The 27,520-nt window shown below is 40.4% G+C and overlaps 1 protein-coding gene across 9 annotated transcripts in view; it reads left to right on the top strand.

Moving 5' to 3' along the window:
- The window catches only part of LOC134349452 (uncharacterized), a 420,820-nt gene that overhangs the window by 331,400 nt on the left and 61,900 nt on the right, over positions 1 to 27,520 (top strand). For all 9 annotated transcript variants that reach the window (XR_010018683.1, XM_063053823.1, XM_063053798.1 and 6 more), the window contains one exon: positions 4,336 to 4,389. Coding sequence is in view for 8 of the 9 variants with exons in the window: in XM_063053823.1 (XP_062909893.1) it covers positions 4,336 to 4,389 (54 nt within the window). In the remaining variant the exon portion in view is untranslated. The remainder of the gene's footprint in view (positions 1 to 4,335; positions 4,390 to 27,520) is intronic.

Here is a 27,520-nt window from a genome sequence, read left to right as displayed (position 1 = left end):
GCATTCCCGTGTCATTGGCTGTAGGTGGTGTGTTTGACCTTTAACACCTTTCTATTGGCTCTGCTCCAGGCCACCATCCATTTATTGCCCTCTACCCAGCAACTGGCAATCAGTAATTTTTGGCTCTTCGTTCTCAATCAGGTACCAACTTGAATCACACAGACCAACATTCACAAACCTGCATGTTATATCCAACCAAAGAACACCTCACAAATATCCAGTGTCAATAGTCACAATCACTGGCAAGCTCTTTCCCTGCTCAGAAGATGCAGTAGGTATCAGATTTCAGCAAGGATGTTTTATTGGAGTGGCAGCAGTGGAGAGAACCATGAAGTTATGGCCAAGGAATGCAGAGGAGCTTGAAGGAAATGCGTAAACACACAGGTATAGAGAGAATAGAGCAGGGCACTAAGCACACAGCTTTGAGGTATGCCTGAGTTGATAGTCAGTGAGGAGGAGATGACATTTCCATTCCACCTGAACTGTGATCTCCTGATAAGTAAGTTGAGGATCCATTTGCAGAAGGTACAGAAGCCTAGTTCTTGGAGCCTGATGATAAGTTTTGAGGGGATGATGGTGTTGAACACTGAGCTGCAGTCTATCAACAACGTCCTGATGTAAGAGTTCCATGAAAAACCTGCAAAATGGTGTCTACTGTGGACATATTGTGGCAATAGGCGAATTGAAGTGGATCCAGATTCTTGCTCAGCCAGAAGTTAATTATAGCCATAACCAGTCCTGAATGCCAGAGGTCTAGCCCTCAGCAGACTACGAATCTCCTAGTTCATCCAAGGCTCCTGGACTGGAAAAACTCAATGTGTTCTTGTGAGCACTTATCCATGCAGGTCTTGATGAAGTCAGTGGTGACTGTGGCATATTCAAAATAATTGATTGCATAATTACTCACCCCATTCAAGTCAGTATTTAGTAAATATACCTTTGGCAACAATTACAGCCTTGAGTCTGTGTGGATAGGTCTCTTTCAGCTTTGCACATCTGGACACTGGAATTTTTCCCCATTCTTCTTTACAAAACTGCTCAAGCTCTGTCAGATTGCACAGGGATCATGAGTGAACAGCCCTTTTCAAGTCCAACCACAAATTCTCAATTGAATTCAGGTCTGGACTCTGACTTGGCCACTCCAGGACATTAACTTTGTTGTTCTTAAGGCATTCCTGTGTCATTTTGGCTTTAAGCTTGGGGGCCTTTGTCTTGCCGGAAAACAGATCTTCTCCCAATTCATAGTTGTCTTGCAGACTGCATCAGGGTTTCCTCCAGGATTTCTCTGTAGTTAACTGCAGACATTTTACCCTCTACCTTCACAATCCTTCCCGGGCCTGCTGTAGTGAAGCATCCCCACAGCATGATGCAGCCACTACCATGCTTCACAGCAGGGATAGTGTGTTTTTGATGATATGCAGTGTTTGGCTTACGCCAAACATAGTGTTAGTCTGATAGCCAAAAAGCTTAATTTTGGTTTCATCAGATCATAGAACCCTCTTCCAGCTGACTTCCGAGTCTCCCACATGCCTTCTGGCAAACTCTAGCCAAGATCTCATGAGAGTTTTTTTTTCAACAGTGGCTTTCCCTTTGCTACTCTCCCATAAAGCTGCAACTAATGAAGAACCCAGGCAGCAGTTGTTGTATGCGCAGTCTCTCCCATCTCAACCACTGAAGCTTGTAACTCTTGCAGAGTTGTCATAGATCTCTTGGTGGCCTCCTTTACTAATCCCCTTCTTGCATGGTCACTCAGTTTTGAGGACAGTCTGCTCTAGGCAGATCTACAGCTGTGCCAAATTCTTTCCATTTCTGTACTCCGAGGGATGTTCAGTGACTTGGACATTTTCTTGTATCCATCTCCTGACTTGAGCTTTTCAAAAACCTTTTTACACAGTTGCTTGGTGTGTGCTTTTGTCTTCATGGTGTAGTTTTTGCCAGCAGTTGGACCTTCCAGATACAGGTGTATTTTTGCTACAATCAATTGAAACACCTTGTCTGCACACAGGACTCCAAAAACAGATCTCCATTTAACTAATTATGTGACTTCTAAACCCAATTGGCTGCACCAGTGATGATTTGCTGTGTCATATTAAAAGGGGTGAATACTTATGCAATCAATTATTTTGTGTTTTATATTTATAATTAATTTAGATCACTTTGTAGAGATCTGTTTTCACTTTGACATGAAAGTGTCTTTTTTTGTTGATCAATGTCAAAAAAGCCAATTTGAATCCACTGTGATTCAATGTTTTAAAACAATAGAACAGAAATCTTCGGGGGATGGGGGGTACAGGCACTGCCACCACAATTATTTTCATATCTTACTGTCTCATTTTCTAAATTTAAAATATATTGAAGTAGAATTTTTGTACTATTAATCTCATTTGACTCTTGGTATTGCTCCTGATGCTCATTGGTAGTGTTCTAATACGCATGCCTTGAACTTGTACCCTAACCCTAGCATCATTTTCATTAGGCTTTATTTTAAACCAATTTATTCTCCTCAATTGGCTACTTAATTTGTCCTGTCACCTTCAAAGATTATTAAACACATACCTTTATGTTCCTGTTATCTTGAATTCCCTTCTCCCCCCCCCCCTCCCCACTCTTTACTGTTTGGGCTAATATGCTCTCTTTGTTGTTTCTCCTTAAGTACACTTTGCACTTTTTTATATTAAAATGTACTTGTGATACCCCTGCTCATTCCAACAGTTTGACCTGCATCCTCCAGGAGTACACTGCTTTAAAGCAGTCTATTTTCTACATTTCCAAGTTTTGTATGGTGTTGTAAAAATTTTTATTCTCTGAATCCACACCTTTAAATTACTTATAAAATTGGAAAACAAAGGGTCTGACTCTGACCTTTGTGAGTTTTCATTTGTCAAATAAATAATCATTCACACTATTCTCTGCCGCTTGTCTCTCAGTCAATTTCTTACACAAGTTAGCACCATCCCATTTATGTCATGTTCTTATTTGAATACTTATGTGATACTTGAAGTTACATCTACTACACTCCCCTCGTCAGTCCTCTCTCTTAGTCCATTGAAGGTTATTCAGGCACTGTTTGCCTAAATTTACCAATCTAGTCAGTTCCTCATTTCCATTTAGCATCATTTCTCACTCTGCTGCAATGTCACCTTCATCCTCTTCTTTTCAAGCTCTATTCACTGCCCCACAATGTATTTGATCTCTAATTTGTTCTGTATTTCCTTCATCTTACATATTTGCAAAACAACTGTCTGCTGCTTCTTAGGCTATCCCCAGGATTAAGAATGACTTACTTACGTGGCAGTTTTGTGGGTTAGGAATTGAGGCCATGTTGATAGCAGGGCGTTTCCTGTTGCATACCCCCACACCCAACGTTGGAATCTATACATTCAACTATAAACCATCATAAAAATATGTTGCCACACAACAATTTAAAAAAAAACGGGCAAGTTTTGGTTGGAAAAGCTATGTCCTCTAAATAAATAACAAAAGTAGATACATTATTGTATAAAGCATTTTGTCTTACTCCTGCATTCTGTAATTCCCAGGTTATTTTTAGCAGAAGTTGAGACATACTTCTCTGGTCTTACTGAGATGCCTTTAAAAATGATCTCTACTTCACCAAACACATGCTTGGCCAGTAGGAGAATATGTTATGGTTTTACTGACCAGGTTTAGGGGCTTTGGGTCAGAATATTGAGTGGACTCCTCACTGCCAAGCTAATTTAAATACTGAAAGCCATTTGATCATCTGATTTGAACCTAAAAAGGGAAAGCCATGCATTTTCTAAATGAGAGAAGTGGGAATCCAAAGAGACTTGGGGTTTTTATGCACATAGATCAATAAACACTGTGGCTAGGTAAAGAAAATAATCTAAAAGAGTAATGGACTTTTACATCTAGAAATGGGGAGTTGTGCTACAAATGTGGAAAACTTAGTTAGATCACTTCTTGTTACTGAACATTACTGGAAACAAAAATAATACCTGGTTTGCATTGTAATGATGAATGGAGCTTGCACAACTGTGATTCTATCCTCAGATTCTAGAAGGCTTAAAAGCGATTTGATTAGCAGAGTTAAGGGGAACTGGGGGTTGCTAGAAACTATCTTATAAAGATTGGGGAGTGTAAAGCTAAAACTAGACCTTTAAGTCGTGAAGATAAAGTGGCGGGTTACTCAAAAGGAGGCAGAAGTGACGATTGCTGTTGTGCCTGAAACTTATCTAGGTTTGCATGTATGGATTGTTGTTATTTAATATTGTGGTAAACTGCATACTTTAAATTTGACATTTTTGGCTACACTTTTTATAGTGAAGCATTAGTTACAATGTTTTTCTTCCTCAGGTGGAAGAAACACGAGGAAGTGTAATGTACGGTTTCAGAATCACAATATACGAGGTAAGCAACCTTCGCAAGTGTACTAATACCATTCATGTCTAATTAAATTATTTTTCCGTAAACATGTAATTGCTTTTCTACTTTTTAATAACACATTACATTAACTTGGTGCTGTTGGAAGAGTGCAGTGAGAGAATCTATCGTGGGGAAGACCAGTGATGCTGTGGGGAGGGAGGAAAGGAAATGAGGCACAAAGCTGTGAGTCAAAGAGAAAGAAAGTTCAGGAAGGAAAAAAGGTATGCATAGTATAGGAGTGGGTATAAACTTGAGTAATGCTATGAATAGAATTGCCACATGTCTATTTACTTTGATCAGTGCCATTGAAAATACATCCATATGTAATTAAAATCATTTATTCGTCATTAATCTATAAATCTCTTGGAAAAGATTCAGTTTGGAAACTCTTCTTTAAAGAATATATAGATGCTTAATAAGAATGTCTTCATACTGCTGTAATGAAGGCATTGGTACAGGGCTTGCCTAGAGATCTTTACATTGTCAACAACAGAAACTGACGGCATTGTGTTTTTTTGTTTCTGATTTGTTCACTTCATGGTTTCATCTAGAGGAATCTTTCTTCATTTGAGCTTGCTTTGAATAGCAATATTTTCTACAAATTCAGATTTTATTAAAAGCAAATAAAGAAAGTTGCATCTGGAGAACTTCTCCAGGACATGATATCTGTGGGAAGATTACTTAACAATCTGTATAATATTATTACTGATCAGTCTGCAGAATGTCCAACATTAGACTCAAGGTAGTATCCTTTGGAGTTGTGAGTTCACCCGTCCCGAAGCTTGGCTGGCTACACAACAGCATTAGATATCCTGGGATTTGGTACATTTTAAGAATGTGGAGATGTAGAAAGAAGGTATTTGGCTTCCTGTGCCTGCACAGCCATTCAGAAAGCTCGTGCCTGATCTTTTATTTCACAGCCTCTTTCTTGCACTCATTCATGATCCATTCATTTCAAAACATCTAAAAATTTATTATTCTCTCTCTTGAAGCAATTGAGTCTGCAATGGTACTATTTGCTGGAGAATTCCAACAATTCACCATATAAAATATCTTTTTATCTGTCTTGAATGGCAGTCCCCCTATTTTGAGCCTGTAGTCCCAGGTTCTATGCATATCAGCCAAGGAGAAGATCAGTTTTGATCCTTCTGCCAAGCATGTAAGAATTCTATATGTTCCAGTGAGATCACCTCTCGGTCTAAACATGCGAGTATAAACTCAATCTGCTTAACCTCTCCTCATGATCAATTGCAGCATTGGGTAGAAACGTCACAAAGTCATGTTTCAGTGCACAAAACTTTGGTTAGGCTTATTTGAAGTATTGTGTGTAGTTCTAGTCACTGCAGTACAGAAAGGGTTTGGAGGCTTTGCAGAAGAAGTTTACCAGGATATAGCCTGAATTAGAGAGTATTAGCTACTCAGTTGGATGACACAACCAGATGGTGTGGGTTATTTCCCTGAAATCAAGGCAGAAAAAATTGTGTAGACTTTTAAAGCTGCAGGAAAATAAGCACATTCAAAGAGGTTGGAGGTGGCTGACAGTTTCAATGACAGAAAAACAAAGAGTAGATTTACTCAGATAGGCATTGCTGACTCAGACATGAATTGGGAGAAAAATTAACATGAAGCCAGTGTAGGAACTTGGGTGGTCAGTAATTTAGGGGAGCAGGATTGGGAGCAGAAAATAGTCTTGAGAATGAAATGTACCTGGATAGTCTTGAAGAGAAATGAGATAGAATCCAGACAAAGATGTGAAGACCTAGGACAGAACTTGGCTTTGTGGCCAAGGGGGAGGAAAGATATGGTAGAAACAGCTGATCTTAATGTCAAAGAAGGTTGGTAGCTCAGCTAAATGTCTTACTTAATGGAAAATGAATTGAATGACAACAGAATTGAGGGAACATTTCAACAGAACCCTGCTTGTCTAAAGGATGCATGAATTTTGAGAAGGATTTGTTAAACAACAACTCTGTGCAGGTGGCTGCACCTATTGATTTAGCTGTAGCTCTAAAAACAAGGGCAATTGTAGTGTTCACTCACATGGGCTAGTGATCAGCCCTTCAACTGGACAGCTGGAAAGATTTATGGGAAAAGAAAGGAAGGAAGACTAGCTTCCTTATAAGAACTGTTTATGATGTTCTCTCAATTCCCAAAGATCTGAACCAGTGGCTTAGTGAAGACCCAGCTTGTCTATTCTGTGGAAGAACAGCAAACCTCAAGCATATCCTCTCATCTTGCAAAGTAAGCCTCACTCAAGGAAGATACACATGGAGGTACAACCAGGTCCTCAGATATTTGGCATCCATTGTGAAGAAGCAAAGGCTGAATATCAACTCTTAGCCCCATATGACTGGAAGAACCACAATCCCCTTTGTCCGGCAAGGACATCCAGTGCCACCCTCAGTGACACAGTTGGTGTCAAGCATACTGGAGCCTGCTTGTGACTGGAACATGGCTGTCAACATAGACAAAAGGCTAATATTTCCCCGGAGATGGCCACTACCACCCTCAGACCAGACTTGGTCTTGTGGTCCAGCAGTCTGAAGGCTGTAGTAATCTCAGAGCTCACAGTGTCCTGGGAAGATGCGGTCTGCGAGGTGTACGAACGGAAACATATGAGTTACGCTGAAATGGCCACTGATGCTAAGAAGCGTGGATGGAAGGTGCAGACTTTCCCAGTACAGATTGGCTGCAGAGGAGTTGTGGCTACTTCTGTGGTTAGATTGCTGAAGGGATTGGGAGTCCGTGGCCAGATCCAGCGGCAAGCTATAAAAGAACTCTCAGAGGCAGCTGAGCAAAGCAGCCACTGGTTATGGATGAAGAGGAGTGACGGCAGCTAGGCCCTAAAATGACCCATGGATGGCCAGATGTGAAGGGGGTGCGGCTGGGACAGCAGGTCGCACTGTTGAGCCCCAAGGAGAAGTAGTGGGCTTAAATTGATGAAACATCTAAGAAGGGGCGTGCCCACCTGATGACCCCTGGGAAGCATCAGCCATCCACCAAGCCGCCCCTCAAGATCTCTAAGCTATGACCAAGTTGGGATCTGCTTATCAAAGAGATTGAAACATCTAGTCCTATGAGCTCAAACTATGTCATCAGTGAAAAACTGCCTTTCATTTCCATTTGCTTGCATGCAACCACAAAACATGTGACATTAATAAACCAATTTAGTAACTTAATTTACTAGTTGGTATAAGTATAGAAACTGTCAAACTAAGATATTTTCTGAACAGTAAAATTCGTAGAAAAACATTTCTCTATTGTTACCTGCTTTGATTGTAAGATTAAATAATCTGTTAATATTGCTGTATTAACCCTTCTAATCTCTGGAAAATATGCACAGAACATATTGAAAACACAGTATTAAAATTAAAAGAAATGTTTCCTGGTGTATATCTGCAAGGGATGTAACAACTGATATCTAATGTTTACAAAAACAACATCACTGCACATTTGTTTTGTACTAGGGCAATAATCTCCCTGGAGAAACCTGAGATAAACTTGTTTTTCAGAGCTTAATATTAATTTACAATAACACGCATGTTGAATTAGTTTCCTACCTCAAGATGCAAATTATTGCTTAGTGAGTTCTCACAATTTGACCTACATAATCACAATGATTACAAACCAGATCCTTATTCATTACTTTATTCATTGATTTTATAAAGTTTTAATGTAAATATGGAGAATGGCACAAATTTATAATATGTTTCAGTTCAGGTAATAGAATTGTGGTTGCAAAATATTGGGTCATATTTGCTGAATATAGAAGTTTGAAGTCAATATAGTTGAGGTATCTAAAATGATTAAAGATTTTAAGGTAGACTTAGTGAATACATTCCATTTGATGGAGAGTTTGGGAACGAGAGGAAACAGTGAAGAGTGAAATTAAGAACTTCACTAAAAAACGCTTGTAGAACTTCAGTAGGACTGAAAATAAATTTGGGGTCTGGGACAAAGATGAGGAAATGGAATTAAGGTGTAGATCACTTTACTGAACTATCTGACTGAGTGACAGAATGGCCTCAAAGGGCTGTGTACTTTCTCTAGCTCTGTGTTGTTAAGTATGTAGAATTAAGCCTTTTAATTGCATTGCAGAGCTTTTACTGTTCATCGCAGATTGGCATAAAGGTGATCTAAGCATTTGCCTTTTTATAATCATGTTTTGTTATGAGATTGTGTAAACCTTGGCCCATTTACACCATGCGTGTTATTGTAAATTAATGTTAAGATTGTAGATTCAGTTCTCAGTGTAGAACCCTGAACACAATCAGTAACACTCCCAGCTCAGAGGCCAGCCATGTCATGCTCTCAGAAGCATTTTTTTAGGATTCTACATCAAGAATATACATAGGATCAGAGTTGATCATTCTGTTGTCTTGCCTACTTCTCTATTCAGTAAGATTTTTCTATATTATTTCTCTCACTACATCTTCCTGTGCTGTTCCCATTTCCTTTAAATCCCTTTACATCTAAATATATTCCAATTTTAGTTCTGAATTTATAAAGACTGAATATCTATAGCACTACAGTGGAGAAAATCCTGTAAGAATTGAAGGGAATCATCTAATAAATTCTAGAAATATAGGCCATTTAACTCAAATTCTTAGAGTCATTCCAGAAATGGTGAAAAACTGCACTGTATTCCATAAACCTGGACTTCTGGATTTCCTTGCCGAAACTTCTCTCTTCTTGCAAATTGTCCTCCCCCCACACCTTAAAAAACCCACTCTTGTTATTGTTAAATTTTATAAAATGGTGATCAGGGACTTATTTGTAGTAGAGAGTATGATCATGAGCACTGCACTAGGAAAGATGTCAGAGAACACTGAGAATTTGTAATGTTCTCTCCAGCTTAGGAATGCCTTAATCATGTGCAACCTGTAAAAACGAATGAGCATTTTGTAAACCAGCAGGATAGATTTGCCACCTATTTCAGAGATGCAGGTTTCTTCTACTGTGTGTGAACTCAGTTCGCAGCCACATTTCTGATCTGTGAACTGTTAAACTGACTCAGGAATGGGAACCTGATATAAGCTGAGAAGGACTTGTATAGGTTCGGTACCCCTTATCCGAAATTCCCAAATCCCATATCCGAAAATGACATGACAAATGGAAAATTCGACAAGGCACTGGGGGTGTTCTCCACTGTAGAACACAGACAGTTCTGAGAAGTGACCTCACATATGTAATGAATGAAGTTAATAAACAGTAGAAAAATGCTGCATGAAGCAGTAAATGAAGATCTTGTTTGTGTATGAGAAGAGTGGATTCATCAGCGTTGGAGTGAACATGTGCTGTTTAACAGTATGCTGATCATGAAACAAGCAAAGATCTATCATGATGAACTGACAATTGAATATTCAGCAGGATGGTTGAAGAAATTTAAGAAAAGGCATGGTATTAAATTTTTAAAGATCTGTGGTATAAAACATCTGCTGATGAACATGATGCAGCGGAGAAATTCATTGATGAGTTTGCCAAGATTGTCGCTGATGAACATCTAACACACTGAATGGCTGTATCAATACAAATCAGAATCAGGTTTAATATCAGCAGTATATGTTGTAAAATTCGTTAACTTTGTGGCAGCAGTACAATGCAATACATACAGTGGCATGCAAAAGTTTGGGGACCCCGGTCAAAATTTCTGTTACTGTGAATAGTTAAGTGAGTAAAAGATGAATTGATCTCCAAAAGTCATAAAGTTAAAGATGAAACATTCTTTTCAACATTTTAAGCAAGATTAGTGTATTATTTTTGTCTTGTACAATTTTAGAGTGGAAAAAAAGGAAAGGAGCATCATATAAAAGTTTGGGCACCCCAAGAGATTTGAGCTCTCAGATAACTTTTACCAAGGTCTCAGACCTTAATTAGCTTGTTAGGGCTATGGCTTGTTCACAGTCATCGTTAGGAAAGGCCAGGTGATGCAAGCCATGGGCTCCTCTAAGCAGCTGCTCAGCACTCTGAAAATTAAAATAAATGATGCCCACAAAGCAGGAGAAGGCTATAAGAAGATAGCAAAGCGTTTTCAGGTAGCTGTTTCCTCGATTCATAATGTAATTAAGAAATGGCAGTTAACAGAATGATGGGGGTCAAGTTGAGGTCTGGAAGACCAAGAAAACTTTCCGAAAGAACTGCTCGTAGGATTGCTAGAAAGGCAAATCAAAACCCCCGTTTGACTGCAAAAGACCTTCAGGAAGGTTTAGCAGACTCTGGAGTGGTGGTGCACTGTTCTATTGTGCAGTGACACCTGCACAAATATGACCTTCATGGAAGAGTCATCAGAAGAAAACTTTTCCTGCGTCCTCACCACAAAATTCAGTGTCGGAAGTTTGCAAAGGAACATCTAAACAAGCCTGATGCATTTTGGAAACAAGTCCTGTGGACTGATGAAGTTAAAATAGAACTTTTTTGCCTCAATGAGCAAAGGTATGTTTGGAGAAAAAAGGGTGCAGAATTTCATGAAAAGAACACCTCTCCAACTGTTAAGCACGGGGGTGGATCAATCATGCTTTGTGCTTGTTTTGCAGCCAGTGGCACGGGGAACATTTCAGAGTGAAGAATGAATTCTTTCTTTTTAAATCTTTTTATTGAATTAGTACACAAAAGATAAACCATCTAGGCACTAATACATTGTTGCAATATAACTTTACAAAAGATATTAATACACAAAATAAAATTAGTACAAACAGTGCGGTTTAGATATAAAATAACAAGGTAATATAATAGTATACTAATTTTCAAAGATATCAAAAAAGAAAAGAAAAAAAAACCCAACCCCCCCCCCCGCAAAAAAACCCACTGTGCAACTAATCTAAAAAGCAAAGCAAAGCAATGGGCTAACTAGGAATCAAGTAGAGTTAAACAACTTAAAACAATCACGTCCTCAAACCTGACCTCCATTAAAAACAGTTAAAAAGCAAGAAAGGAATGTAAATATGGACAGAGAGAGAAAAAAAAATTACATTAAATGAAAATGTTGAATAAAAGATCTCCAGGTCTGTTCAAATTTAGCTGAAGAATCATAGAGATTACTTCTAATTTTCTCCAAATTTAAACATAGTATCGTCTGGGAAAACCAAAAGAACGTAGTTGGAACATTAGTCTCCTTCCAATGTTGTAAAATACATCTTTTCGTCATTAACGTAAGAAATGCAATCATTCTACGGGCTGAAGGAGAAAGATTACTGGAAATTTTGGGTAATCCAAAGACAGCAGTCATAGGATGGGGAGAAATATCCATATTCAATACCTTTGAAATAATATTAAAAATGTCTTTCCAAAAAGTTTCCACAGTAGGACAGGACCAAAACATATGAGTTAAGGAGGCTATCTCCCCATGACATCTGTCACAAAGAGGATTAATATGAGAATAAAACGAGCTAATTTATCTTTGGACATATGTGCTCTATGGACAACTTCAAATTGAATTAGGGAGTGTTTAGAACAGATAGAGGAAGTATTGACTAGTTGTAAAATATGCACCCAGTCATCCGCCAAAATAATAAAGCCCAATTCCTTTTCCCAATCTGACCTAATCTTATCGAATGGAGCTTTCCTAAGTTTCATAATAGTATTATAAATAATAGCCGTTACACCTTTCTGACATGGATTAAGGTTAATTATAGTATCTAAAATATATGTAGGAGGTAACGTTGGAAAGGAAGAGAGTATAGTACTTAGGAAATTTCTAACTTGGAGATATCTAAAAAAATGTATTCTTGGTAAGTTATATTTATTAGATAATTGTTCAAAAGACATAAGGGAGCCATCTAAAAATAAATCCAAAAACCATGAAATACCATTAGTCTTCCAAATTTGAAAAGCACGGTTCATGGAAGAGGGGGGAAAAAATATGTTGCCTAAAATAGGAATCGCAAGCCCAAATTGATTAAGATCGAAAAATTTTCTGAATTGAAACCAAATATGTAAGGTATATTTAACTATCGGGTTACAAACCTGTTTGTGGCGTTTCAAATCAAAAGGAAGAGAAGAACCTAAAATGGAGCCAAGTGCATAACCTTGAGCAGATTGTAATTCCAATACTACCCATTTAGGAATGGATAGTGTATTTTGATCAAGTAACCAAAATTTCATGTGTCGAATATTAATTGCCCAATAATAGAATCCAAAGTTAGGTAATGCTAAACCTCCATCTCTATTAGCTTTCTGTAGATGTATTTTACCCAGTCTCGGGTTTTTATTTTGCCAAATAAATGAAGAAATTTTAGAGTCAACTTTGTCAAAAAAGGATTTTGGAACAAAAATTGGTAGTGCCTGAAATACATATAAAAATTTTGGCAGAATAAACATCTTAACCACATTAATACGACCAATCAAAGTTAAATAAAATGGAGACCATTTAAATGAAAGTTGGGTAATATGATCGATTAAGGGTAGGAAATTAGTCTTAAATAAATCTTTATGTTTACAGGTAATTTTAATCCCAAGATATGAAAAATGATTATTAATCAATTTAAGTGGAAGGTTCTGATACAAGGGAAGTTGCTTATTAATCGGGAAAAGTTCACTCTTACTAAGATTTAACTTGTAACCGGAAAAAAGACTAAATCTAAAACAGCAGGGATAGATTTTTGAGGATTAGAAATATATAAAAGTAAGTCATCATCAGTATATAGTGATACTTTATGGGACTTTAAGCCCCGAGTTATCCCAATAATATTTGGAGATTCTCGAATAGCAATTGCAAGAGGTTCTAATGCAATATCAAATAATAAAGGACTAAGAGGACAACCTTGTCTAGTACCTGGAGAAAGAGGGGAAAAAAAGTGAACTTAAAGAGTTAGTAGGAACTGAGGCCATAGGAGAATGATATAACAATTTGATCCAGGATATGAATTTCGGGCTGAAATTAAACATTTCAAGCACCTTAAATAAGTAAGGCCATTCAACTCTGTCAAAGGCTTTTTCAGCATCTAAGGAAATGACACACTCAGGATCGTTTTGTGAGGAAGTATAAACAATGTTTAACAGTGTGCGAATGTTATAAAAAGAGTAACAACCTTTAATAAAACCCGTTTGGTCTTCCGAAATAATATAGGGAAGTGCTTTTTCTAATCTGTTTGCTAATAATTTAGAAAAAATTTTGGAGTCAACATTTAATAAGGATATTGGTCTATAAGATGCACATTGAGCAGGATCTTTATCCTTCTTTAATATTAAAGAGATCGATGCTCTATAGAAGGATTCGGGAAGTTTACCAAGTTTTAATGAGGCCTCCAGAACCCTAAATAACCAAGGGATTAATGAGGATGCAAAAAATTTATAAAATTCCACGGTAAACCCATCAGGGCCAGGAGCTTTCCCCGGGTTCATAGAGAAAATAACATTCTTAATCTCATCAGTGGTAAAGGAAGTGTCTAGCATAGAAAATATATCCTGTGAAATCTTAGGGAAATCTAGGTTATCTAAAAAGTCATACATATATTTAGAGTCTCGTGGAGACTCTGATTGATATAAGGAGGAATAAAAATCAAAAAAGGATTGATTAATCTCAGCTTGATCAAATATCAGTTGATCTTTTTGATTATACATCTGATTAATTTGAAATTTAGTATAATTAGTCTTCAACTGATTAGCCAACAGTTTACCAACTTTGTCACTATGTACATAAAATTCGCTTCTTGTTTTCATTAATTCATTTGCAATCGAGGACGAAAGTAATAAACTGTGTTCCATTTGAAGTTCAGTTCTTTGTTTATACAACTTCTCAGAGGGAGCTGTAACATATTTCTTATCAGTTTCCTTAATCTTGTCTACAATAACCAGCTCCTCCTGCTTCAACCTCTTCCTCAAAGCAGCAGAATACGAGATGATCTGACCACGAATATAAGCTTTAAAAGTATCCCAAAGGATGTTCATAGAAATATCTTCTGTATAGTTGATTGTAAAAAAGAGATCAATCTGTTCATTCATAAAGTTAACAAAGTCCGAGTCCTGAAGCAACAGCGAATTCAAACGCCATTGTCTATTATTTTGTGTATTGACCTGAAATTTAATAGAAAGCTTAAGTGGAGCATGATCAGAAATGGTTATAGAGTCATATTCACATTTAACCACTGAAGAAATAAGATGAGAGTCAATAAAAAAAATAATCAATTCTTGAATAGGAATGGTGAACATGTGAAAAAAAAGAAAAATCTTTTTCCTGAGGATGCAAAAAACGCCAAGTGTCCGTCGACCCAGAATCTGAAAGGAATGAGTTAATCAAGGTTGCAGATTTATTGGGTAAGGTCTGTAAAGGAGCTGAACGGGCCAAACTGGGGATAAACAAGTATTAAGATCCCCGCCCCAGATTAGTGAAAACTCATTCAAATTCAGGAACAGATTAAATAATGATTTGTAAAATTCCGGACTGTCCATGTTAGGAGCATAGATGTTAACCAAAACTACCTTTTTATTAAAGAGTAGACCACTAACCAATAGAAAACTACCATTCGGATCAGAAATATTATCGTGTTGTACAAAAGTGATTGAGGGATCTATAAAAATAGAAACTCCTCGAATCTTAGCGTTAGAATTCGAATGGAAATGTTAATTCTTCCAAAATTTAAAAAAATGTAGTCTGTCCCCCCTCCGCACATGGGTCCCTTGTAAGAATAAGACATGTGCTTTAAGTCTCCAGAATACTTTAAAAACTTTTTTCCTTTTTATTGGATGATTAAGACCGTTAGTATTCCAAGAGACAAAATTAGTAGTAGACTCCGTAAACCCTAAAGTCAACCCGCAAAAAAAGGAAGATTGACAATAGGTTTGACCCACGAACCCGGAAAGGGAACAGAACAAACAAGAGATAACGGGAAGGAGAACGCGACCAATACTTCGGTAATGTAAGTAGCCCAAGAAGAAAAAAAAACTAAAAAGTGAAGCCTCTCCCACCGCCCCCCCGTGACCCCAAAGCTAAATCTAAAATAGACCAGCCAGAAAGAAGCGAGCACTAGAACTACCCCCATGACTTCCGATAGACGCTCACTAAAAAAAAGTGTATATATATATAAAAGGATCAGCTAAAGTTATAAAACAGTAGAGGAATAAAAAAAAAGTACACCGATTAAGACGAACACGATATAATACAAAGAAAAAATGAGTAAATATAAAGAAAACCGTTAACGAACAACAGACCCTATAATTAAACAAGAAAATGTGATAATTAACATAGACTAGTTAGGAAAAACTACAAAATGTACGTTTGAAAACTACAAAGTTTAAGGCCTCAAAGGAAATACGTAAAATGATGCAGAGGGAATAGCCACCCAGAATCCCCAGGGAAAAAGAAAGGAATGACGCAATTAAAAAAAAGTTTGGCAATCATGTTAATTAAACCGAAAAAAAACTTTTCTGCCCTCATATAAAGCAAAAAAAAAATTAAACCCAACAGATTAACTGCCTCCAATCAAACAGAGATGATTTAATAATTGTGATTAAGATGTTGAAGGTGAAAATTGATCCAGGTAACTCTGGGCATCCGATGGAGAGTTGAAAAAACGGGAAGACCCATCAGGCGAACGAATCTTTAAACGTGCAGGATAGAGCAACACTGGTTTTAAATCCATCTTGTAGAGTTCCGACATCACAGATCTGTAACGGACACGTTGATCCCGAACCTGCTTACTAAAGTCTTCCACCAAACGAAAGTGAAGATCCGAGAAATCAATGTAACCTTTAGGTTGAGCGAATCGAAGCAATTTCTCCTTGTCTTGAAAATAATGAAATCATAAAATAACATGCCAAGGTTTATCTGACTTAGACGAATATAATGGGACTCTGTGAGCCCGATCCAATAGTGGTGGTTGGTCAGGAAATAAGGTAGGAAATGCATCTTTTAAAAGTTGAGAAAAAAACTTTATAGGGTCATCAGATTCAGCAGCTTCACGAATACCAATAATTCGAATATTCTGTCGTCGCATTCTGCATTCTAAGTCAGAGTTTTTAAAAGTCAGAAAGTCAGGTTTTTTCTTCATTACAGTAATTGTTTCTTCAATTTTCCCCATCTTGAGTTCATTTTGTTGCGTGGATTTTTGAAGATTAGATATAGCAGTCTGATGTTCCGTGATAGATGTTTCCATTTTATCAATTACATCAATAATTTTCTGCAGTTTAGTTGAAATTTCCACACGAATCAAATCCGTTATAGTAGTTGAAATTTCCGTTTGAATCAGATCCGATATAGCTTTCAAAGTTAACGGTGGTTCACTCGGAGGAGGATCGGTAACTTTCGGTCTAACCGGAGGTTTGCCGTCTTTCCCGTTCTTAGACGTAGCAGACCTTAAAAGCATCCAAATATCAAAAAACACAATTTGTTGCGAAGAATGAATTCAATTAAATACCAGCAAATTCTGGAATCAAGCATCACACCGTCTGTAAAAAAGCTGAAGATGAAAAGAGGACGGCTTCTTCAACAGGACAATGAACCTAAGCACACCTCAAAATCCACAATGGACTACCTCAAGGGGCGCAAGCTGAAGGTTTTGCCATGGCCCTCACAGTCCCCTGACCTAAACATCATCGAGAATCTGTGGATAGACCTCAGAAGAGCAGTGCATGCAAGACAGCCCAAGAATCTCACAGAACTAGAAGCCTTTTGCAAAGAAGAATGGGTGAAAACTCCCCCAAACAAGAATTGAAAGACTCTTAGCTGGCTACAGAAAGCATTTACAAGCTGTGATACTTGCCAAATGGGTTGTTACTAAGTACTGACCATGCAGGGTGTCCAAACTTTTGCTTTGGGCCCTTTTCCTTTTTTGTTATTTTGAAACTGTAAAAGATGGAAATAAAAAAAGTAATCTTGCTTAAAATATTAAAGAAATGTGTCATCTTTAACTTTATGCCTTTTGGAAATCAGGCCATTTTTTACTCGCTTAGCTATTCACAGTAACAGAAATTTTGACCAGGAGTGCCCAAACTTTTGCATGCCACTGTAATAACAGAAAAAACTGCATTACAGTAAGTAACATATATATGTTAAATTAAATAAGTAGTGCAAAAATAGAAATTAAAAAAGTAGTGAGGTGGTGTTCAATGTAGATTCAGAAATTGGATGGCAGAAGGGAAGAAGCTGTTCCTGAATCATTGAATGTGTGCCTTCTCATTTCTGTACCTCCTTCCTGAGGGTAGCAATGTGAAGAGGGCATGCCCTGAATGATGGAGATCCTTAATGATAGACACTGCCTTTTTGGGGCATCGCTCCTTGGAGATGTCATGGATACTACAGAAGGTAGTACAGAAGATGGTGTAGGTTTCCGCAAATAAAACAAAGTGAGCTGTTTTATGTTTATTAAAACCCGTAAAACATTTTATTGAACTCCAAAAACTAAAATACAAAAGTGCGCTAAAAAAATCCTTACATTACAATGTCATCACGTCAGACCAGCTCTTAAAGCGAAACCCAAGTCAATGTTGGCTGTGAATTATGTACATTTCTCCCAATTACATTATGCTACACAGGCCCCCAGCCCCACCAGAAATCTCTAAAACCAGCATTGTAAGCCTGTCTGAAGTTTGGACGAGCAGCCCAGCTCGGGCCCTGTGATCTATGGGTGGAGGAACCCCAGGTGCCTCTGGTTTGTTCAGAGGTGTGTTGACATGATCATGGCCATGGTCATGGTGTGACAGCAGGGGCATGGCAGCAGAATTCTCCAAAGCTTGGCCAGTTTAAGGTGATGTACCAAAACACATCCAGGTTTACCCCTCTTATCTATGATAAAAATCTTGTTTTCCCATTCCAAAATGTGGAACAGGCCCTTAGAATGGGTCTAAGAGGATGTTGGTGTGCATCATGGTGGACAAAAACAAATGAGGCTGTGAATGTAGGTCAACAGGAACCCAAGGGTGTTGTACGCCATGGGAGGTAGGAATAGGAGAAAAGGAATTGAATTTACTGAGGAGGGTGGAACACTGTTGAGAGGCCAACCAGGCGGTCGAGGCGTCAGGAATGAAATCATCTGACACTTGTAAAGCTGTCCGTATACCAACTCAGCCACGGACAACTGAAGATCCACTTTTGGAGCTGTTCTGAGCCCCAGCAGGAATAATGAGAGACGATCATGCCAGCACTCATCGGTCAAGAAAGCCCTCAGAGCAGACTTTAAGGAGCAGTGAAACTGCTCGCATAGGCCATTGGACTACGGGTGATTCACCGTGTTGTGATGTAGCCTAACACCAAAGTTCTGGGCCATCACAGCCCAGAGGTCTGAAATGAATTGGGGACCATGGTCAGAGGAAATATCAAATGGGGCACCAAACCGAGCAACCCAGGTGCTAATGAATGTCAAGCCATGTCTGTCGCCATTGTCGATGCTGGAGGCACAACCTCTGGCACCTGGTGGTGTGGTCCATCGTGGTAAGGAGGTGTGTGAAACCACGGGAGGGGAGAAAAGGACCAACTAGATCCACATTGACATGGTCAAACCATTGCTCAGGAACCTCAAAAGGTGCCTGAACACGACGGTTAATTTTTGCCCGCTGACACTCCACACAGGCTGCAGTCCAGTTGTGCACATCTTCCTGAAGCCATGCCAACAAACTTCAGTGCATTCGGTTTCTGTGAGGCCTTCTGGCCTGAATACATGGCCTCTTGCACGTTAAAAGCAGTCCGCCTCCAGTTTGTGGGCAAAATGGGGCAAGGGCAACCGGTTGAGACATTGTACAGGAGTGAAGCCCCAGCTTCTCTGAACTTAATGTCAGCAGGTCTGTGACTGCTGTTCAGTAATCCTGGATCTCTGGGTCAGTAACTTGGTCAGCTACCACACCGGCATAGTCCACCCCCATGTGTACGGCCTCAGTGGCTGGCCATGAGAGGCAGTCAGCCACAGCATTATTTTTCCCCTTGATATGTTGTATATCAGTTGTGAATATGTAGGCCAGGTGGTGTTGCTGCTGTGCAGACCAAGGATCTCATATTTTTGCCATCCCAAGCACAAGGTCAACGAACACTGTGAAATGGAGATCCTCTAGAAGAAAACGAAAATGGCGGACAGTCTGATAGAGACTAAGAAGCTCACAGTCAAACATGCCGTACATCCTTACAGGGGGTTACAGCTGGCAGCTGAAGAAGGCAAATGGCTGCCACACGCCTCTGACCAGCTGTTCGTGCACAGCATCCACAGAATAGTCTGAAGTGTCGTGGCTGTGGGTGCGTTGGGGAGCTGATACACAGAATAGTCTGAAGTGTCAGTTGTTATGGCTGATGCTCCAGTATGGTCGCATTAGAAAGTCATTTGGTATCATCAAATGCCCTGGTCATGTCCACTGACCAGTCAAGCACGTGATTAGGGGTATTGCCTTTAAGCACACTATACAAAGGGAGCACAAGTTCAGCAGCTTGAGGAAAGAAGCAGTGATAGAAACTCACCAAGCCTAAAAGAAATCTATAATCGTGGCTACTTTTGATGGGAGGTGTTTCACACCTTCTGCGGAAATAAGATTGCCAATGGTTGACAACCCAAACTGGCATTTAGCAGGGTTCATAATCAACCTGTATTGGCTTAAGTACTCAGAAAGTGTGTGAAGATCAGATATGTGTTTGGATTTGACAAATTGGTGACAAGTATGTCATCCAGGTAAACAAAAAGAAAATCGAAGTCTTTTAATACAGAATCCATCAGCTGTTGGAAAGGCTGTGCTGTGCTGTATTTTTCAACCCAGGCAGCATGCACAGAAATTCAAAGAGGCCAAAAGGGTTATCATAGCTGTTTTGGGAATGTTCTCTGAGCACACAGGCACATGATGATAGTCCCTAACCAGACTGACTTTCGAAAAATTAACTTTCCGGCTAAACGTGCCAGAAAGTCTTGGATGTGTCCGTCTAAGAGGGCATTCATAATGAACAGTAGGCAACCCTGGCAGCTGGAACCTACAGTGTTGACGGACCTCTGATGTCCCAATATGGTGGCACTGTTGAAGCTGCAGGGTGGTCGGCATTTCCTAACGTTTGTACCAAGACGAGCGTATTAAAAATGCAGGCCTGGCATCATCTATTTCGGAGGTGCGGGCGTCCTTATGTTGGGGGCCTTACTGACCAGGCTTATTGATATATGTTTGTAGATAAAGGAGGAGGAATTATTCACCGCCGCCTACTGAGTGTAGGCTATCAGCCATTTTAGCAAGTTCCTTTTAGTTCATCACAGGCGCATTAGTGAGGGCTATATGAACCTGATCAGGCTTTTGTTGCATGAGGAGTTCTTTAAAAATAAAGTAAGGATAGTGATTTCCCAGAAGAGATGGCATGTGGTCCATTTGCTCCGACGGCCCAGCATCACTGAGGCCAGGTAACTGTTTGACGCACTCAGACTCAGATAGTCCCAAAAGTTTGTAAAAGGTGAGTTTTCAGTGATCTGTATTTATTGTGTTCAAGCAGCTATTCAAGAAGACTCACCACTCTTGCAGCAGTGGTGTTACTGAGAGGTGCTACTACATAGAAATATTTGGTGTCATAGGCAGTGATTTCTCGCATCGTGTGTTTGGCCTCAGCTGATACAAACCAAGCAAGGGTATTTATCTCCTAAACACAAAATACTTTGCAGATGCTGGGGTCAAAGCAACACGCAGAACACGCTGGAGGAACTCAGGAGGTCGGGCAGCATCCGTGGAAATGAACGGTCAACATTTCGGGCCGGAACCCTTCGTCAGGACTGAAGAGGGAGGGGGCAGGGGCCCTATAAAGAAGGCATGGGGAGGGTGGGAAGGAGAAGGCTGGTAGGTGCCAGGTGAAAAACCAGTAAAGGGAAAGATCAAGGGGTGGGGGAGGGGAAGCAGGGAGGTGATAAGCAGGAAAGATGAAGAAGGAATAGGGGAAAGCACAATGGGTAGTAGAAGGAGGCGGAACCATGAGGGAGGTAGTAGGCAGCTGGAGGAGGGGACAGAGTGAAATAGGGGTAGGGGAAGGGAGGAGGAGGGAATTACCAGAAGTTAGAGAATTCAATGTTCATGCCAAGGGGCTGGAGACTACCCAGACAGTATATGAGGTGTTGCTCCTCCAACCTGAGTTTAGCCTCATCATGGCAGTAGAGGAGGCCATGTATGGACATATCCAAATGGGAATGTGAAGCAGAGTTGAAGTAATGGCAACCAGGAGATCCTGTCTTTTGTGGCAGACGGAACGGAGGTGCTCGATGAAGCGGTCCCCCAATCTGCGTCCCTGGGGTAGGGGAAGGATGGGTTTTGTGTAGTCTCTCAGTGGAAAGCTGTAGGGAGAAGGAAAATGTTACTGGTAATGGGACCATGTTAGGAATGAAATTAGGAGAGCCAGAAGGGGCCATGAGAGGGCCTTGACGAGCAGGATTAAGGAAAACCCCAAGGCATTCTACAAGTATGTGAAGAGCAAGAGGATAAGACGTAAGAGAATGAGACCAATCAAGTATGACTGTGGAAAAGTGTGTATGGAACCGAAGGAGGTAGCGGGGGTACTTAATGAATACTTTGCTTCAGTCTCTCTTTCTCTCTCTCTCTCTCTCTCTCTCTCGCTCTCTCTGGCTATCCATCCCATAGGATGAAGAAGGTTCCTTTCAGTCAGTTAGTGGGGTTGACCCCACTCCTCAGAAAGGAACAGTGTGTGCGTGAGTGGATTTTAGGTGAGTAGGGGTTGCACAGGTCCAGACCCACCCTCTCAACATCCCCTCCCTGATCCAGCAGCATGGTGGGGTCCAAGACGGCTGGGGGAAGTTCTGTTGCAGTGAATGGCCAGACCAAGCTTCGATGCAAGGGATGCCCTTTCCGCGCTTCACGGCACTTGTTTGCCAGATGGCCGTTGACCCTACAAGAGGGTTCATCTGCCCTTTGACAGGTCTTGTTTCTTGTCCTGCAGGGTGTCTAGCCATCCTCCTCACCAGGCAAGCCTGGTTGGGGAGCCGGTTTAGTTGCCGACCACCCAACCATGTGACAGGTAGTACTGGGTTACATGGTTCCAGTAGCACTCAGACGAGTGACCTGACCTGTTTCAGTACTCACTACAGAAAAGGACTTTAGCGATTGTAGGGATGATTTACAGTGGACTGAAAAGTTTGAGCATATAGACATTAAGAAAAAGGATGTGCTGGAGCTTTTGGAAAGCATCAAGTTGGATAAATCACCAGGACCAGACAAAATATACCCCAGGCTACTGTGGGAGGCGAGGGAGGAGATTGCTGAGCCACTGGTGATGATCTTTGCATCATCAATGGGGATAGGGAGAGGTTACGGAGGATTAGAGGGTTGCAGATGTTGTTCCCTTATTCAAGAAAGGAAGTAGAGATAGCCCAGGAAATTATAGACCAGTGGGTCTTACTTAAGTGGTTGGTAAGTTGATGGAGAAGATCCTGAGAAGCAGGGTTTATGAACGTTTGGAGAGGTATAATATGATTAGGAATAGTCAGCATGGCTTTGACAAAAGGCAGGTAGTGCCTTACGAGCCTAAATGAATTTTCTGAGGATATGACTTAAACATGCTGATGAAAGTAGAGCAATAGATGTAGTGTATATGGATTTCAGAAAGGCATTTGATAAGGTACCCCATGCAAGGCTTATTGAGAAGGTAAGAAGGCATGGGATCCAAGGGGACCTTGCTTTGTGGATCCAGAACTGGCATGCCCACAGAAGGCAAAGAGTGGTTGTAGACAGGTCATATTCTGCATGGAGGTCGGTGACCAGTGGTGTGCCTCAGGGATCTGTTCTGGGACCCCCTACACTTTATGATTTTTATAAATGACCTGGATGAGGAAGTGGAGGGATGGGTTAGGAAATTTGCTGATGACACAAAGGTTGGAGGTGTTGTGGATAGTGTGGAGGGCTGTCAGAGGTTACATCAGGACATTGATAGGATGCAAAAATGGACTGAGAAGTGGCAGATGGAGTTCAACCCAGATAAGTGTGAGGTGGTTCAGTTTAGTAGATCAAATATGATGGCAGAATATAGTATTAATGGTAAGACTCTTGGCAAGTGTGGAGGATCAGAAGGATCTTGGGGTCCGAGTCATAGGACACTTAAAGCTGCTGCGCAGGTTGAATGTGTGGTTAAGAAGGTGTACGGTGTATTGGCCTTCATGAATCGTGGGATTGAGTTCAAGAGCCGAGAGGTAATGTTACAGCTATATAGGACCCTGGTCAGACCCCACTTGGAGTACTGTGCTCAGTTCTGGTCGCCTCACTACACGAAGAATGTGGAAACCATGGAAAGAGTGCAGAGGAGATTTACAAGGATGTTGCCTGGGTTGGGGAGCATGCCCTATGAGAGTAGGTTGAGTGAACTCGGCCTTTTCTCCTTGGAGTGAGTGATGGAGAATGAGAGGTGACCTGATAGAGGTATATAAGATGAAGAGAGGCATTGATTGTGTGGATAGTCAGAGGCTTTTTCCCAAGGCTGAAATGTCTAACACGAGACGGCACAGTTTTAAGGTGCTTGGAAGTAGGTACAAGGCAGATTTTTTTTACACAGGTAGTGGTGAGTGCTTGAAATGGGTTCTGGCAACTGTAGTGGAGGCAGATACAATAGGATCTTTTAAGAGACTCCTGGATAGGTATATGGAGCTTAGAAAAATTAGAAAATTAGAGGGTTACAGGTAACTCTAGGCAATTTCTAAAGTAAGGACATGTTAGGCTCAGCATTGTGGGCCCAAGGGTCTGTATTTTGCTGTAGGTGTTCTATGTTTCTATGTTGCAGCTGGCAGAAATAACAAAGGATGATATGCTGGATGTAGAGGCACACTTGGTGAAAGACAAGGACAAGGGGAAATCGACCTCCGGCCATTACTTTTTGGTACCAAAGATAAAATTCCTCTCGATTTACTTTCCTGTCTGGGAGGAAGTGGATGAGAGCAGTAGTATGAGAAGCAGAATAGATGTAACATCGGGCTCCATCAACCACAGTAAAAAGGAAGCCACATTTATTTTCATTAGAGGACATTTCAGATGGAGGGTCTCTCATATATGCAGAGAGTATGCATACAGGTCAATACTTGAGCTTAAATGAATAAAAGGTGATCACTGAAACATTTTGAAATTTTATAGGAAATCATACAAGAACTAAGCAGTTCAAGACCATCAGTAGGAAGAGAAACAAGATCGTCATTTTGGTCAAGTTCCCTTCATTAGAGAAGAAAATCTGAGAAAACAAGCATGTTTCAGTTGGTAGAGAGGAAGAGATAGAGAAAATTAAGAGAGTGTCTGTTGCAGATGTAACAATTAGCTTAATAATTCGTAGGTGAAAACTAAAAAGAAAAAAAAATTGTGAAACAAAAGTACAGTTACATCTGTGGAGGGAGAAAAATAATTACTTGAAATTCTAATTCATTGTGAAGTCCCAAAGGCTGCAATATCCCAAGTGGAAGATGAGATTCAATTTACTAATTCACCCTGATTGCCAAGTGACTGAACCTCTGGGCCAGCTCCCCCCCCCCACACCCCCCACACCCTCCCATGCGTGACTTTGTCAAAGGCCTTGCTAAAGAAAGCTTTAGTTGGAAGTTGAAACGGAGTTAGATGGTGGCTCTCTAACCAAGTTATGAATGTACGAGGTGATTAATATAGAATGCAGATGATTGCAGATAAAAATGGGAGAGCTTTCAATTGTTTAGTAAAATAGGATATAAGCAATTGGTAAATTCAACAAAGGATGACATAGTATCATGGTTAGCACAGACATTGTGGCTGAAGGAGCTTTTCCTGTGCTGTACTGTTCTATGTTCTAAAGAGTTGAAGCCTGATAGTCATAGGATTTTAACTGATTTTTGAGTTTGACCAATATAAGGGGAGCAGAAATAGAATTTGAATGCAGCACAGAATTTGTGGTGAATGTTAGTTGTAAGAAAGAGAAATTGAAAGCATGTAAGAGAAAATAAAATGAAAATAAGTGAGTAATAAGGAGTGGAAGAGTGGGCAATCATAGATTTATTTGTGTTACATATCCCATAACTGGGTAGCCAAACCAGCAGAAATGGACCACTCAGTTGGAGTCTGGATTACTGGAACTAAGAAAGTTTTATTAAAGAAATAAGCAACACAGTACTCTAATCAAAAGGATAATAAATGCAACAGTTCAGCAATGATAAACACACATGTACGCAGAACTAGGGTAATAGGATCAATCAAGCTCTATCGCAGTCTAGGGGTAAATGACCAGTTTCAAGTGACGCAAAGTTCAGTTCAATTGAGTTCAGTTCAGTTCACAGTAATCACTGTTGTGCTGTTGGGCGGGGAAAAGGAGAGAGAGCAAAAGCGAATGAATATTCAAAACGGATTCCACACAGACCTTTGATATTCCTTGCAGTTAGCTTTCAGGCGAGTCCCTGGTAATGTCTTCTGAGGTCACCGACTGTGACCCCTCCGTTCCAGACACGATCGTTCTTTAGCGGTGAACCCGGCACCCATGCAAGGGCGAACACGCACCAGGTTCCCACCGACCGTATCTTTCCACCCTGTGCGTCTATGGCTGGACCCGCGACCAGACCTCCAAAAACTCCCACCGACTTGTGGGTGCGCACCGCTTCCAGGGTCTCATTACCTCATGGTGTCGTGTGTGTCTTGTCTTAGCGAACCTGCCCCTTTTTATCCCCCTGCTGGGATATCGCCTGTCCATCACACTTCAAACAGTTCAGGGTTCAAAAGGAGCCGGTCTTGACAATACCCAGACTGGTGTCTCCTTCTGTTAAACTCTCTCGTCTCTTCATTAACATTTCCAAATCCTGCTCCATTGTCTTACTTATCTCTCTCTCCTGAAGACAGGTGGCAGATCAACTGTTGATCCCACTGGTGCTAGCACAGGACAGTTAACATCTTAGTCTATGTGTACTTTTGTAACCCTCTTTCATCACATTTGTGAAAGCAGATACAGAAGAAGGCTAGCTAGTAAAAGGAAAACAGGAATATGTGACTGAAGTAACAGGATGAGTATGATAAAGGAAGTACTGCAGATGATTTCAGTGGAGTGGAGGGTTGATAGAACATCATGGTCAGAGGTACAAGCTATTGTTTATATGATTGGAATTTTATTGAGCTTTAAAAAAGGACTCAGACCCTTCTTCAGGACTGGAAAGGAAGGGGGAAGATGCCAGAATAAAAAGGTGGGAGGGGAAGGAGAACTTGCTGGAAGGTGACGGGTAAAGCCAGGTATGGGAAAGGTAAAGGGCTGATAGGAGAGGAGAGTGGACCATGTGAGAAAGGGAAGATGGAGGGGCACCAGGGGAAGGTGATAGGCAGGTGAGGAAAAGAGGTAAGAAGCCAGAGTGAGGAATAGAAAAAGAGAAAAAGTGGGGAGGGAATTATCAGAAGGAGAAATCAATGTTCATGACATCAAGTTGGAGGCTATCTAGATGGAATATGAGGTGTTGCTACTCCACCCTGAGAGTGGCCTCATCATGGCAGAAGAGGAGGCCATGGACTGACATGTTAGAATGGGAATGGGGATAGGAATTAAAATGGTTGGTCACTGGAAAACCCTGGTTTTGGTGGATAGAGCACGGATTGTGTCAGGAGCACCAGATGCAGTAGACAACACCAGCAGATGTGTTACTTCATCTGATTCATTTTTCTTGGTAGAAGGGGCTGGGGTTAAAGGGTATGAAAATTAGAATAGTGCATCAAGGCAAAGATCCTCACAGGCAAGTCAGGTGAGCTTTGAGCATGGATCAGGACTTGGAATTATGGCATTATTGCAATCACAGAAATGTGATTGAATGAAAGGCAGGACTTGCAGCTCCATATTCCAGTGTATAGAAGTTTCAGATGTGATGAAGGGGCATACAAAAAAGGCGGGGGAAAACATGCTGATCTGAGAGAACATAACACAAATACTTACAGAGAGTACTTTAGAGGGATTGACCCGTGAGTCCACATGGGTAGAACTTGTGAAAAACGAGAGGTATCACTGTTGGGGTTTTACCATAATACTCAGTGGGAATTTGAGGAACTGATATCTAGGCAAATCACAGTAAGGTGTAAGAGCATAATTGTAATAGTAGCAGGGGATTTTAACTTTCCTGACATCAACAGGGGTTTAGATGGAGTGGTATTTTGTTAAGTGCATCCAAGAAAATATTTTGATAATAGATCATCCTACTAGAGATGGGGCCAAATTTGACTTTATCTTAGGAAATGAAACTGGGCAGGTGGTGGAAGTGTTTTGAGG

This window comes from Mobula hypostoma, chromosome 1, assembly GCF_963921235.1.
Source record: "Mobula hypostoma chromosome 1, sMobHyp1.1, whole genome shotgun sequence".
NCBI classification, from domain to species: domain Eukaryota; kingdom Metazoa; phylum Chordata; class Chondrichthyes; order Myliobatiformes; family Myliobatidae; genus Mobula; species Mobula hypostoma.
Note: the sequence above shows the minus strand (reverse complement) of the source record. Positions and strands in the feature narration are given on the sequence as shown.